At 38.3% G+C, this 15,000-nt stretch overlaps 2 protein-coding genes across 7 annotated transcripts in view; one reads left to right on the top strand and one right to left on the bottom strand.

Annotated features, from left to right (window-relative positions):
* LOC125956937 (neuropeptide SIFamide receptor-like) overlaps window positions 1-15,000 on the bottom strand; it is a 45,490-nt gene that overhangs the window by 28,286 nt on the left and 2,204 nt on the right. Inside the window, exon 1 of one of the 6 annotated variants that reach the window (XM_049689231.1) lies at window positions 5,916-5,992. The exons of the other annotated variants lie outside the window; for them this stretch is intronic. The gene's annotated coding sequence lies outside the window, so the exon portion shown is untranslated. Of the gene's footprint in view, window positions 1-5,915; window positions 5,993-15,000 lie in introns of those variants that run through there. 6 annotated transcript variants of the gene reach the window in all.
* On the top strand, window positions 4,009-6,172 carry LOC125956938 (fatty acyl-CoA reductase wat-like). The gene is made up of 5 exons (XM_049689234.1): window positions 4,009-4,547; window positions 4,632-5,023; window positions 5,099-5,644; window positions 5,728-5,853; window positions 5,930-6,172. The coding sequence occupies exons 1-5, from the start codon at window positions 4,344-4,346 to the stop codon at window positions 6,141-6,143; spliced, it is 1,482 nt and encodes a 493-aa protein (XP_049545191.1). The 5' UTR covers window positions 4,009-4,343; the 3' UTR covers window positions 6,144-6,172.

Raw genomic sequence — 15,000 nt, 5'->3', positions numbered from 1 at the left:
CGGATTGGTGTAGAAATTCTCGGATTGCTGCTTGAGTCAAACGGATGCAATTTCAAACGCTTACTCGGTCGTACTCGAAATGGAGGTTGGGAAATACGTAAGATCTGCGGCTTTAAGGAATGTGGCTCTGCACGATAAATGTGCACTCATAATATGGCTTGACAAGGTTCCATCCATTGTAGCTTACACGCCATTCGTTCAGATTGAAGGTCATCCGATGTAGTATATAACAAAAATGGTAACATATTGCAGAAAACCTAGGGCGTCATAGGTGCCAATTTAGAGAGAAGGATATTTTCGGTAGCATTCCCGCCTTCGACGACACTGTACTATTATCACTGCTAGTCGCCGAGATGGTCAACTTTTTCCAATCAAATAGCAAACATCACAAAACTGATAACATCCACGTTAGAGGTCACACAAACTCGGATATACACGAATTGTCTTTCGATCTCACTTCCTCACTCTACATCGATAAAATGTGTTTTCTTTTTCGCATTACCTTGCCAAGGATAAAGTAGCATAAAACGTTGGTCATTGCGATGGGTTGATATTTGTCTTTTCGATTACGAGCCTCCACCTAGAGCAAGCGTCTGCACGATGGCAGTTTAAGTTAAGTTTTCTATGCAATGAATCGTAGCAACATTGGTGAACGATGGAGGTCGTAAATTTGAAATCGTAATTTTTTTCAATTTATTATATTTTTATGAGGCATACTTTTTGCGACCTTTTTATAACTTCGCTAACATTGCCAAGTCGATCACCAAGTCAATTTAAAGCTGCTGCCTTATAAAGTTTTTGGAGCGTGCCTCTTATAAAAACGGAACATTTCAAGCAACATTCACACTCACAAATCGGCGAGATCACAAACAGCTATAAATGTTATCCGTCATAAAAAAAAGATTTGAACCGAAAGCCAACCAAACCTCATTTGAGGTGTGAAGAAGATTATGCTAACTCAATTCATCTTGTAGCAATAGCTTGCTAAAACCACAGATAAAACCAAAGTGATTTGTGCTTGTGATGCATTAAAGGAAGTCGAGCTGCTGTCCATTTTTGAACCAGACTCTGATTTTTTGTTGTAGTTCTAACGTTATTCGCTACGGCCAATAACTACTAATATCCTTCACAAATTTCAATACGTAGGATATGTTATTAATCTGGTTATCAGTTTTTTTATGTTATTTAAAAACCCATTTACCTCTAGTTTTCAATCTAAATATTATATTTAACCATTCAATATTTTTATTAAAGCAAAGCGGTCGTATGTGGTGCTTCATAGCTAAAACATTCCGTCTACCGATAATCGCGAAGAAAGGTCAATAATATGACATCCATGAAGCATGGCTGTTATCCAGCAAAGAAATATGAATCTGAGAACATCAAAATTATCTGAACTGTATTGATATGATGTATACATTTTTTATGTAGTGTCATCAACTTCAAAAGCTGCTTCAGAAGCTGCGACTATAACTCCACTTATTACGCGAAGTTTCGTTTGTACCAAGATTGTCATTCGGGGGAAGTCGGTAGAGAACACTTGGAAGAATTTGAAGGAGTAAATTGAGCTTTGAAACACGCGTTTTGTTTCGAACAGTTATGCGCCTTTGAATGAGTTTCAAAGTTGCCAAGTTTGAATGATACAATACAACGACAGTTATATGCTTGTTTTTTTTTTCATATATAAGGACGGATGTGCCGTATGTTTAGTTATAGGCTTGTTAATTGTAGGTAAGCGTAAAAACCAACAGACGAAATAGTTGACGTACGCAGAGGAGAAATGATGTACTGCATATATATATTGGTGCGCACATGTACAGATAAATACGATCAATTTGTTGCTAAAATTAACTAGCTTTTGTCTTCGTTGGGATGGGGCACATCAAGAATAAAATTTGAAAACCTTGTTTTTAGAATGTAAATAACAATATATCCGCTACATGTTTGGTACAAAGTAATTGCAGATAACTAAATGTTTTTAAATATTTCTCTATGTAAATAGTTTTAATTATACAAATTAACCACGTTTAATTGCATTTTTTTATATTTAGTAACAGAAAAATAATATCTAAATAAAAATAAATATATTAGAAATCCGATTAAATAAAAATAAATGTCCGACAAAATTAATTCAATTGACATATTTCGGCAGGAACACCATTATATGTGTTGTATACGCACTATGGTAACCATTTCCAGACATAAAGCAAACAATCGAATGAAGAGAGCATTACTTAGCCCTAACGAGCAACGATCCTGGCGAAAGTGATGTGTAAACGACTAGAAAAAAATCATAACATTTGCTTTGCCATGTGCCATGTAGTGGTACAGAGTAATCTGGTAAGAATGAAGATTCATTGCGTATTCCATTGGCGCCTGCCGAGCTGCTGAGGACTAATTAAAAAGAAAACGGATTCTATTGATTTATCAATCGAGAGCCGCGACGAGAGCTGCGACGAGAGCTCATCAGAGCAAGGCACCGGGTACTAAAGTAAAGATGATCCGTCGGAAAGTTAGACAGTGTATGAAGTAAACACTCGAGCTATATTGAGCATAGTTCAGTTGATGAGCTTATGTAGTGAGAGATCATGTGCTTTTTCGTTGTTCCAGGAAGATAAATTGGGTTTGTTTGCCCGTTAGCTTGAGTGGCGTTAAAAGAATGATTCCATGATTTGGGCTCACCATATATAATGAGTAATTTGGTAAACATCTGTCGCTGCCATTAATTATATCCAGTATTCCATTCCTATGCTCACACGCTTACTTTAGCAAAGGTCCTTTGGAAATGATTACGTATACCGGAATAGCGATTGAGCTGGAGGAAAGCAGGGCGGAGCACAGGAATGCAAGAGGAAGCTGCATTCAGAGGAAGTATTCGCTAGCATCGCGTCCCACGGGTGCTGTAATTTATGAGCCCTTCTTGTGTTAAATTTGCCTCGATATAGAATAGTGCGCGTTGTGTAGTGTTCGCTTTCACTAGCATTTCAGTAGCAGGAATTCGTGGAAGCATTATTCAATGCAGGTTTAGAAATTCGGTGGTAGAATTTACGAGATCTTACCTGATGCTTATATCAGTAGAAAGATGCCTGATGCTTATATCAAATTAAACAAACACCGTGGAACCTAAATGGAAATACATTGTCGACCAAAAATGTTTGCTATAATGCTATAACATTCTATGTTGAATGTATGAAATTGAATTATCCTTATACGTATTGCTGTGTACCTCTACTATAATATAAAATAAATTGATGGACAATTTAAGAACCTTGTACTAGCTTTGAATTACTAAATGCATAAAAAGCACTTGATGCATAGTTTTATCATTCAAATAAAATGATTGTTTCTTCTATTTCAATGAAACCCTATGTCTGTTCGCCAAATCATACCACCATGTTTAGCCGAAAGCTGAATTGAACACTGAATAGACAAGATGAAACTGCATCTATACTTATTAAAGCAGTACCTTTACACGTGCACGTATCAAGAAGATGGCTAGGCATCAAAAGGCCGATTAAAATGGATTCAATGTTAAATACGGGAAATAGTTAAAGTTTTGTTCCGGGTTGAATGCTTCATTGCTTACTCATTCCCTAGCAGTCAATGGTCATGAACCATGATTCTGTTCATTGACCATAGCACATCGTCCTACATTTGTTATGGTATAACTTCTTCCTTTTTTTTTTATAGAAACAAGCATATGTAAAACTCACGTTCACAGCCCCACGAATTGAGTTCAAGAACGTTGCTAGGTTAAGGTAGCCATTCCATAGGTAGCCATGGAACTTTCAGATGGTCCCTACGAAATGAATATTCAAGCGAAATGTTATTTATCGGATCAATATGAGAAAGCAATTGATGGGTATGAGTTTCATTTTAACTTTTAACTTACTACCATGCGCAAAGGCGGCTGGATACGGTAGATAGCAATATATCTTAACCGACCGACCATCTGGTGTTAGTGTTCGAATGCCCAGCATGGTGATTAATTTAGAGTCCAGGGAACGGGTTGATCCAACAAGCACATACGCACTTCTCGGTAGGCATGTATAGGTTTCGCTTACTAGATGGAAATGAAGTTTGTTATAAAACAATCAATATTCAATAGTGTGATTTCATTTGCTTCGTGTAAATCCCAGCGAATCGTATCGTGGTTCTAGCGTATCACGGGTGTTCAGAAGCTTATTGAGTACCATTCACCAACGTGACGTCGTGCCGGGAAGATTTGGTTGACGTTGAAACAATTGCAAACGATAAATCCGCTCCACAGCAGAGAGGTGCTATTAGGATTTCGGCAAACGGTCAATATTAACGGATTGTAAGTTTAACGATAAGGTGTAGTGATGGTGCAACATCAGTACTGCAGCGTGCCTTCAGTATTTGCCGGAGCCGATGTGTTCATCACGGGTGGTTCGGGATTTATGGGCAAAGTGCTGATCGAGAAGCTGTTACGATCGTGCCCAAAGATAGGCCATGTGTTTGTGTTGATGCGCGCGAAAAGAGGCAAACCACTGGAGGAGCGTTTGAAAACGATCACCGATGGATTGGTAGGTTGTCGCAGCTCATGTGAAACATGTGTGTCGCACCGGAAAATACCGCGTCATACATCGGATGCGTAATGTTCGTTTCAGTTATTCAGCGTGTTAAAAGCAGAGAACGAAGCATCTCTCGCCAAGATTTGTCCAGTTGAGGGTGACTGTACACAGTTGAAGCTCGGCATGTCGGCCGACACGCTGGAGAAACTGCAGAATGTGCAGTTTGTGTTTCATGTTGCCGCTAGTGTACGATTCGATGATCCGCTGAGGGATGCCATCTTGACCAACACTCGCAGCACCCGGGAGGTGATGGAGTGGGCCACAACGCTACATAAACTGAGAGCGGTGGTGCATATCTCCACCACGTACTGCAATCCGGAGCTGCTGCACGTCGAGGAACAGATTTATCCACCCAAGATGGATTGGAAAGAAGCCATACGTATGGCAGAAACGTTCGACACCGCAACGCTGGAAACGTTCAAGGAAAAGTGCGTAACTCTTCATCTTGATGTTCATGGTTCGTAATGGTGTGGCTAATGAAATCTTTCAATTGGATTCCTCAGGCTCACTCAGTTTGCACCGAACACCTACACCTACACCAAAGGGTTGGCTGAGCAGATCTGCCAGGATTACAGTCACAAGGTTCCGTTAGTCGTGTTTCGGCCGTCGATTGTGACAAACGCCGAGAGTGAGCCACTCAGTGGGTGGATTGATAACTTCAACGGCCCCATCGGGCTATTGCTGGGCTGTGGATCAGGTCTAGTTCGAACTGGCTTGCTCGACTTGAACAACCGAATCAACTGCATTCCAGTCGATGTCAGCATAAAAGCGATCATCATAGCGGCGTGGAAAAGGGCAACGATCGACGGGCCTAGTGCACTGCCAGTCTACAACAGTGCCGCCGATCCCGCGAAAACTATCAACTACGGAGTGATGCTCTATGATGGCAAAACACTGTTCGAACGTGTCCCATTGTCCAACGTACTATGGGCTCCCGGTGGGACATCCACAACCAATAAGTATCTCTTCTATCTGCTATTCTTTTTCATCCAGATCATACCGGCCATCCTGATCGATACACTTTGCCGCATTACCGGCCGTAAGCCATTGTACGTGCGTTTGACCAGTCGTATGATGTAGTACCAACACTTTATCTTATTTTGTTTAACTTTCTTCCTTTAACTCCCTCCAGCATGCTCAAGCTGAATCGCAAAATATTCGACGCTCAAGTTTCCCTACGGTATTTCATGAATAACGAGTGGCTTTTTATTAACAATAACTTTAAGCAGCTCCAGCAACTATTGCGCGACGATGACAAGTATGATTGTCAACTAGCGCTTAACATTACCTTCATCGGGTTTTATCATTTCTAAAACTCACTTTCTACCCTCCAGGCGATGCTTCTCCACCGAATATTTTATTGATGGTACGATGGAATATTATGAGCGAGCCATTCTCGGTGGACGCCGTTACTTGATGAAGGAACCAGACGAAACTATACCGGCCGCAGTGAAGAAGTACAAGCGCCTGCTGGTGTTGGACGTGTGCGTGAAGATGATAGTAGGATTGCTAATTGTTTATTTGGCCTACAATAGATATTTGAAATAGAAGGTTTGCAAGAACGCTGCGAACACAAAGCCGCAAGAACCATATTCTAGTTATAAAACAAATTTTTAAAGCTGTTTAGTGAAAGAAATCGAAGATGAAGTGTCCGTTTTCCCATGATTTGCCAGTAGGCTCATTCGTAGAACTTTACTTTATTCTAATCAGACGCATCATTTGATTACGATTAGGCTCAGCAAGTCGATACCGTGGCGGTATCGATTAGCATATGCAAATCGTCAACAGTCTTTAGCGTGCCTGTTTGAATAGCCAATAAGTACACTTCTACAGTGCATAGAGAGCTGTACCTCTATTGCTATGTCGCTAGGAGCATTACTTTCGGAACACTTCAACGACACTTCAGACCTGATGGGTCAGATCGCATGTATGCGTTTCATTTCGTTTCACACACGCAATCGTATTTATCACAAATAATACGTATTTATCTGTTCAAGCAAGGATGTGGGCAGCGAATTCTATTGACTATTTTACATCTTTTCGTAGTATAACTCCATATCTTTTATCATAACAAAAACACTTGGGTAAAAGAATTGAAAAACTTTTTTTGGAGTGAATACTGAAAATCCTGTTTATCTGCTGACCGTTCTTATAACTTAATTTAACTAAAAGTTCTGTCACCCAATCGAAAACCAATCAATTTATTAAATAAAGAATGTAAGGATAAAATATATTCTTCTGTCTATCCTGGGGCATGAATATATCAATGAGTATTTTAAAGTATGTTTTTTTCGCTTAAAAAAAATCACCGTTTTGGATTTTAGGTAATCAACAATACATTCATAAAATTTGAAATCAGCGAATGTACTTAGAATAATTTCCAAAATCTATAATCTACATGAAATTAATTATCGTCCTTATATTTTTACATAAATAAGAACGGCAATGCCGTATGCATCATTCGACGTTGTTATTAGTGCAAAACACTTTTTTACATATTCATTGATAGAAAAACTATATCGGATGCTACCAAACGAACAATCCTTAATGTTAATTGCCAATCATGCGATTGGTGCTTTTGTTTGGTTTGAATCATTCGGAATGTTGCTCTTTCCGTTATTATTATGTTCACCGGATGTCACTGAATCGTAAATCAATTATCGCGCATTTATTACACCTTTTTTCTCAATAACTTCTGCCTTGCAAGAACAACACAAACAAAACCCGAAATGTGAAAAGCGGAAGCCTCCCGCGAATATCGGGAAGCAGATAAAAATGTGATGAAATGTGCGAAGCTTTGAATTAAAAACATGCTCGGATGGATGGATTAAAAACGACTTAAGGTTTTATGCTTGTGCATATCCATCAATCAAAGCGAATTTGCCTCCAAAGCAGAGTCTCTCGTTACGTAGCAGGAAAACTTTGTAACAATTTCATTATTATCGAGCAATTCTTGCTGTGATCTACACCGACATTTAGCAGAGGATTTTCAGCTGTAAAGTGTAAGTATACGGGTCCGAACGTCATTTTTTTCTATCAGAAGATTACTAGCTGACCAGACACACGAGGTTGGATTTGGTTCTTCCACGAAATCGCAGGAAACGCTTCAAGCGATAGCAATTACATGCTTGTTTTGTTTTTATGCTTTGAACGAGAAATGATTGATGATAAAGGATTTTTGAGGTCAGACATGGTCAAAACAAGTACAAATTTTAAGATGGAATCCGCGACTGATGGTGTAAAAAGAGAGACTACTATCGCATCGCTTAATCAATTTCGAACAATTTTCAGAAAATTTAAGCAACTTTTTTTACTTTAGGGTTTCAAAGTAGTACAACATTATTGCTCTAACATTAAAGTGTTCTATTCTATAGTATTTGGTGCAACTCGTACGGAGCTTTCCCCCTGTGCTGCTCTTGCCCAATACCAACGGAATCCACGATTGTTCCGAAAGAGTTTAGCGGCAACATAAAACCGATACATTCGAATATTTGCTCACCAAATATGCTAGAATCAACCGCCAAAAGGGTAAGATAAGACGTGTAGCTGATGTCAAATAGAGGTGCGTGTACAAGGCCTTGTATGAAGTAATCATGACCCAAAACTCCAATCTAAAATCAGGAAAATATGAACCTCACACTCGATTTTCGGTAGTCGCTGCGGTACCTATTTGAGCTTCTGAATGTGCACAAACAAAGCAATCTTTGCAATTCATGTTTATGATCGCCACGGTACTAAGCCGCTGTATACATTATGGTACCAAGGGTAAATGTTGCATCTAAAAATCTATTGTCAGTAGCGACCAAAAGGTGGATTTCATTAAAAAGAAAAGTATATCTCAAATAGCCAATTTACGTTAATCAAACGGTGTCGCATGTCGCCATAGGATCAAAGCAGTACAGCAGTATTTGAATAATATCAAACCTGAATTAAATGCCAATCATCAACAGTTTGACAAAAGGTAAACCAAATATACGAAAGAAGAAAATATTATTACTAATATTATTACATTTTGTTGTTTAATATGTGTGTTTTTATCAAGCTAAAAGTCTAGTTCAAAGTAAACTCATTATTGCCAAATTACGATTCTTAACTGTAATGTGTTTGCCTAACACTACGGAATGTGAAGTTAGAACTATTGCTTTTTTAGCCTACAATTTGTATTTGGAAACAACAGATTGGAAACAATCAACAGAGAGAAAATGAAAAAAAGTTTAACAATAAAGGATGTCGTATTTTCTCTTCCATTTTGTAATAGCTTCTACAACCGTACCTGTAGCTAATGCATTCTTCTTCACAGTTTTGCAGATGACCTACAGAAAGGCCAACCCATAAGCATCGGAAGTTCCATAGCATCATGATTATAATTCATTCCTGGTCGTGAAAATTAACGGTGCTTCTTTAGAGCGAGAGAAAGGAAGGAAAAGTGCAATTTGCCTGTAACTTCAATCTAAGATCATCCACGACAACTTCTCAGTCAAACGCAACGGTGTTTGTGGCAGCAGTCGCAAAACTGCACAGTCGATGCAAGGGGGGATGGTGAGAATCTGGTTTAATGTAATAATCATTTCGAGCTACGTCCCTTTTTTCTTAAGTATCTGATTGCCTTAAAACTTGTAATAGTGCTTCCCACTACTGTACTGTTATTAGAACCCGCTTTGCCCCTTTTTATTTCACAAGATCTCTCCAAAACTGCAAAACAACTAAAATCAAATAAAATATACAAAATACAGAATGTATCGGTCGCAAATCTAATAACTTTCCTTTTACATTGTAGGAGACCAGAAACATTTGCTGATGAATATGTAATCAGTAAAAATACTAAACTGATCTGCTTTAAACATTTAATACGGCTACAGTATCGTATCTTAAGGAAAACGGTATGTAAGTGTATTGATGTTTTTAGCGATATCATCGTTTCTCAAGACCAGAATGTGTATTGTGGCAATGCTTTGAAGTACTTCACAGCAGCGCCCAGTCTTACATACAGTAATCAGCATGCAAGTACCATACCCTGAGGGATTTAAACAAATTGCTCTTGTTGCCATTTATGGTCGTTTTTTCTAGTTGTGCTTCTGCGTTTTTGGTAAATAGAGCCCTTTCAAGGATTCACAAGCATATAAACAAGCGAGGATTTGGGCGGAATAAAAAAACACTTTTTTTCTTGTGGAAAAGCACCATGCAGAAAATAGTAAATCCCAAAAGCTTTAAACATTTTGCCAAAAACGAAATCGATAGCAGTATCGTGAAATAGGCCAATAAAGTAGAAACATTAATTTAACTTTCGTGCCGTTCTTCTTAGACCTAGAAATGCTCTATCCATTTTTTACAACACATTTAATAGAATGGCTTGCTCTCAACTTTTGCATAGTTCCTTAGAACACCAATACTTAGGGACATACTATAGTCATACTTATTATTATGACTATGTGTTATTGCTAGATTTGCCCCTAAATTAGAATGGAAGCATTGAAGAATCCGAATTATTAAGTGCAAAGATAAACAAAATAGAGCAACTAAAACATTACGGTTACTTCATAAGTAATGCGATCATGAGCCACGTGAAGGGAGTTAATGTTGTTGAATTTCCTGTGATGGATCATATCCTATGAATCTAACGGAGAAGAATCTCTTTCTCCGTTGGATAACATTTTCACGTGAGCTGATACATGAGCACATACCGTCACAGGGTTTCGGGAGGCCGAAATTAATTGCCCTACCCGTCAGTTCCATCATATGTTCGATAAAATGATAAATAAAGCAAACACCATAGAATAAAACAATGATATCGGATTACTTTCGAAGCTATCGACAACCGACCGATAGCAATCATAGTGCCACATGACGGTTGACGATAGTCGTCGGCATTGCCGTTATGACGCAATGGTGATAAATTACCGAAAATGATTTACAACACCAATCCGTAGAGACACGATCCCGGAGGGTTATTGAGGATCACTAATTTCCGAAGAAATAAAAATGGAATCAGCTCTAGTTTGGAAGCAACATGGAAAACCCAAATCAAATGATTTATGATGACCTTTGGGGAAGGTATTCGTGAAGCCATCGATCGACAGGCAGTAAGATAAAACCCTCAAAAAATAACCTTAGTAAACAATTTCTCGGTTTCGATAACGTAAATTAGTATGCTACAATGCACCCTTGCTTGTTGAATTAATATTCGTAATGTTCCAGTGGCATCACGTAGCAAACCATCACTGTACCGGTACAGGTACTGTGAGATCCAATTAGCATGCTGGAGGTAAAAACCTCTGGATTCCTTTCACAAAACATACCTTACTGTTTCTTTCTATTCTTCAAAAACACAATGAAAACCGGTAGTATGTTATTATTTTCTGACATATCAACAATAAAGGGAATAAATTCGATAAAATCAAAAATTGCGTAAAATCCCTTTCGTTATCATCAGTTGTTGTATCAAATAATGAAGCACAACTTAATGAATGGAATTATTAATCGATTACGCACCGAGATGATAATTGATGCTAATTGAATTCTGGATGCTTTTTATGTTTTCGCTCTTCACATATCTTTCGCTGAAGCGAATCAAGTGAAAGAATATTTTATCGAATAATCGACTGGACTAAGACCATTCATCACCTTCTGTGATTGAGGCGATCATTTCAGCTTTAGTTCGCTTGGTAGATACTACTTACGGTTTCGCAAACTCATCAATCATCTCTGAGCCTGCTATCACACCACTATATCCTGTTGTCCTTTATCTGACCTAGTCGGACTCCGCTCTGACCGCTTGATTTGGTCGGCTTAGCGTTTTGGGCTGGCTTTCATGCAACTCTTCCGATAGCTCGATTCAGAATCATGGCAGAGCGATGATGACTTGTGAGATGAAACCGACATGTTTAATGTCACAATTCAAAAACTAAATCGCCAGTCCAATATTTATCTTTGTATCATATCCAACATGTATCTTTGTAGGCAATGAATAAGTTACATGTTTCTGCGTCACTTTTCATTCCATTTTAAATCCCAAAAATCTAAACTCATTTTGCGGTTTGTAAATAAGTCATGGGACGGTTACACCGTGACGCTACATTCATGACATGCTCCGGATGTATAGCTCACTGTCACAAATTGTTTCCCTTTCAGAAGGTATGGCTTTGATGTGAACCCTTTGCTAAGCCTGAGCAAGACACTCGGGGACCAAAAAAAAAGGAAAAATGTCGCGCACATCTTGGATAACCACAAAAATAAGCTGATAGCTGTTTTTGGGGTTCGTAAGCGAGAGAAAGAAAAGACAAGAGAAAGAGAAAGAGAGAGAGAGAGAGAGAGAGAGAAAGAGAGAGAGAGAGAGAGAGAGAGAGAGAGAGAGAGAGAGAGAGAGAGAGAGAGGGGGGGGGGGGAATAAGAGAGACTTCAAAATAAGTTAAACTTCATGTGATGTTATGAGTTTCGTTGGAATTCTAATAGTTGCGTTAAGTCTTTATCCTACTTCTAAATAAATACGGAAATGATGACATTATCATAAATCTGGTATTGAAAAAAAAATCGATTCGTTTTCTTCATTATCTACTTTTTCTCGTTTGTATGTGGTTATGTGGAACAATTTTATTATGATACATTTAACAGAAACGATTTCTTTGACTTTCGCTTCGCTGATAATTCGGGAAAAATACACTCATTTCAATACAAGATGCATTTTACATCTTGGTGGATTGGATTTCCATTTTTCATGTCGATGATGCATTTGCTTCTAATGTGTACGCTGCATTAAACAGAATACCAAGTGCCATTGAAATCGATATCGATTGATTTCGAGCTTCGATCGTATTAAATCTTGAAAGTATTACTAGTCATTCTGATACCATTATTCCTTAATATTACATCGAAACTGTAAAATTGATGTGACGTCAAAAAGCCATCAGCCAGCTTCGAAGTAGCGATGCGGTCGGTACCTTTTCCAGTTCAATCGATTTACGGTCACCTACTCACTTCGTACGTTTGCCTACAGTGTGGAGCACATCTCTTCCTCGGAAAGGACAATTGCACCAGATGAAATTTGATTCGAGCATCTTCAGGAAGAAGATTACCTACAGGGGAACATTCTTATTTTTCTCTTGCTACTTTCAACAAGTCATTTGCACCATTTTTATACTCATACCGTCCATCAGGAAACGTGTCCGCATTGTGAAACTGATTCATCGTGTTCCATTTCCAACTGGAAATGGAATCTGGTAAGTTTTTCAATTTCGAACTTTTCTCGTCCATCCTTTCATGCAGCTATCCACAACCTAACTCACTGTTTGAATGATGGATAACCTACACTTGTGCCTACAAACGTTTTCGGTGCACGGATTGCCCTTGCATTGCTACTCACGTAGACGATCATGGAAACCTAACGCCAACTAGTTTGCTTTCTTTAACCAAAATGTTTGAATGACTTGCCTCTACGTGCTTGTTATGGTCGCAATCCGCAAAAGCCATACAACAGTTCTGCCTCATTTATAAACGGAAAATATAAACATACGGCTCGTCCGTCATTATATATGTTAAAAATAAACGGAAAATGATTTCTAACATACAATATGGACGAAAAGGTCGGTGGATATGATTGATCCCAAAATCGCGGACCAGTATAACGACGAATTTCACGACATGCGAATTTGGGCATCTTAATACATGCCTCCTTACATTATATGTAACATTATTAACTCGACATAATCTCACTGTTCTAAAAGTTCAGCTGGTTAATGTTGATGATTATTATTGGATGGTTCTAGATGGATATGCGGACTACAGGGCAAATTTGTTTCGATTAATCTAGAAATTTTTCATGGTATTTTTGAAAATGTCATCGTTTTTTAAAAAAGGAAAGGAATAAATAGGAAACACAAAATTCCAAAATACAAAATACAAAACACTTCATTTCCCCTCCCCTTCCCCTCCCCCCTCCTTCAGTACAATCGATAAGGCGTTAAACATTTTAATTGCAACCCGGAAACAATGTATTGCAACATATTGTTCGATACATGAGATCAAACGTAACCATACCAGATGCCAAGCTGCGTTGTTCTTTGTTCTCAGCTAAAAGTGTCAGCAGCGACATAAAAAAAAACGCGGCCCACATATTCAGAAGCTATCTGGCTTAAACCAAACGGAAAGATTTGGAACCCTTTTGCACTTTCTATCCCTCGCAATTTTAATTATCGAAAATTCACATACCGTTGATTGACGGTTCTATTTGTCAGATCAAAAGAAGTAAACTGCGCCGTACATACTTTCAGTGGTGCTTTACCTTTCTTAGGAAGTGTGTTATTTAAAGCGAATTGTAAATTAAATGCTGATAGTAAACTAATGCCACATCACTTCACAGTAAACTGCGAGAGTGCAATAATTGGGGAAAAAGTATTACCACCATAATTATTATTTTTTGAATCTTCTTTTGCTCTACAATCTTCTTCCTTCGGGTATTAAAATTAACAATAGGACGATCTTATTTTTCTTTTCTTATGTTACTTTTCTGTTTCTTAGAAACCGTTTGTTATGAATATGACTTAGTTCAGCATACGCTCTACGGTCATTATGTATACAACAATATGTCTTAACTTTTTAAATGCGTCCTCAGCCCCTGAAATAGCTCATTATGTTGTTAGTCATACTGCCAGTCACTGTTGCATTCTCTGCCCCTTTTTCTGTGTCCACAGTTTTGATTCTAGCTAATCTTGGTTTTGGCGCCATACCAGCTGGTGCGTCGGAGTTGCCTAACAATTTAATTCGATTTTTCAATTTGATAAAGTTTATGAATACCCTTCCCTCGCAGATTCAATTCTAGCCCGACGCCGGCTACTGTACACAACATACATACCGAGCCTCAATTCTGTGAGATTCGTTGAGACGACGTTCTGAGAAATGTAAGACTAATTCAGTTTGATTCGGTTGAACACGAATCCGTGATTGCATTCATTTACCGCCTAGAGATCGCTTAACGCTCATTATTGTAGGCGTCGTCTTCGCGTTCCTCTAGGCCTATATGTTGTGTTACATCACAAGTGAAGCCATTTTGTCATTTGCCCTATGTCTACACGTAGAAACGATAATGTTGTTTTTATCATTATCATGGGTTCAAGAGCTGATGAGAATTGCATTTGCTCTTGGGTACGATTTTGTAAGGTAGGGATTATGAAACACTATCTGCTACATATACCTATGCCAGTCAGCGATTAAACAGCAAATCAGCAAAATTTAGTAAAATTAGATTAAAAAGTTTATTCAAAATTTCCAAGGATTTGATTCATTAAAATAACAACTGCATAGTTTAACTATAAATAGTATGTTTTTTAGCTATTCAAATTACATGACGGCTCACTAATTACATTACAGCGTAGAAACAGCTTATCAAAAACTTTTGCACTTTTCTAAAGTGAAT

This window comes from Anopheles darlingi, chromosome 3 (assembly GCF_943734745.1).
Source record: "Anopheles darlingi chromosome 3, idAnoDarlMG_H_01, whole genome shotgun sequence".
Lineage (NCBI taxonomy): Eukaryota > Metazoa > Arthropoda > Insecta > Diptera > Culicidae > Anopheles > Anopheles darlingi.
The sequence above is the reverse complement of the archived record's forward strand: the minus strand, read 5'-3'. Positions and strand labels throughout refer to the sequence as shown.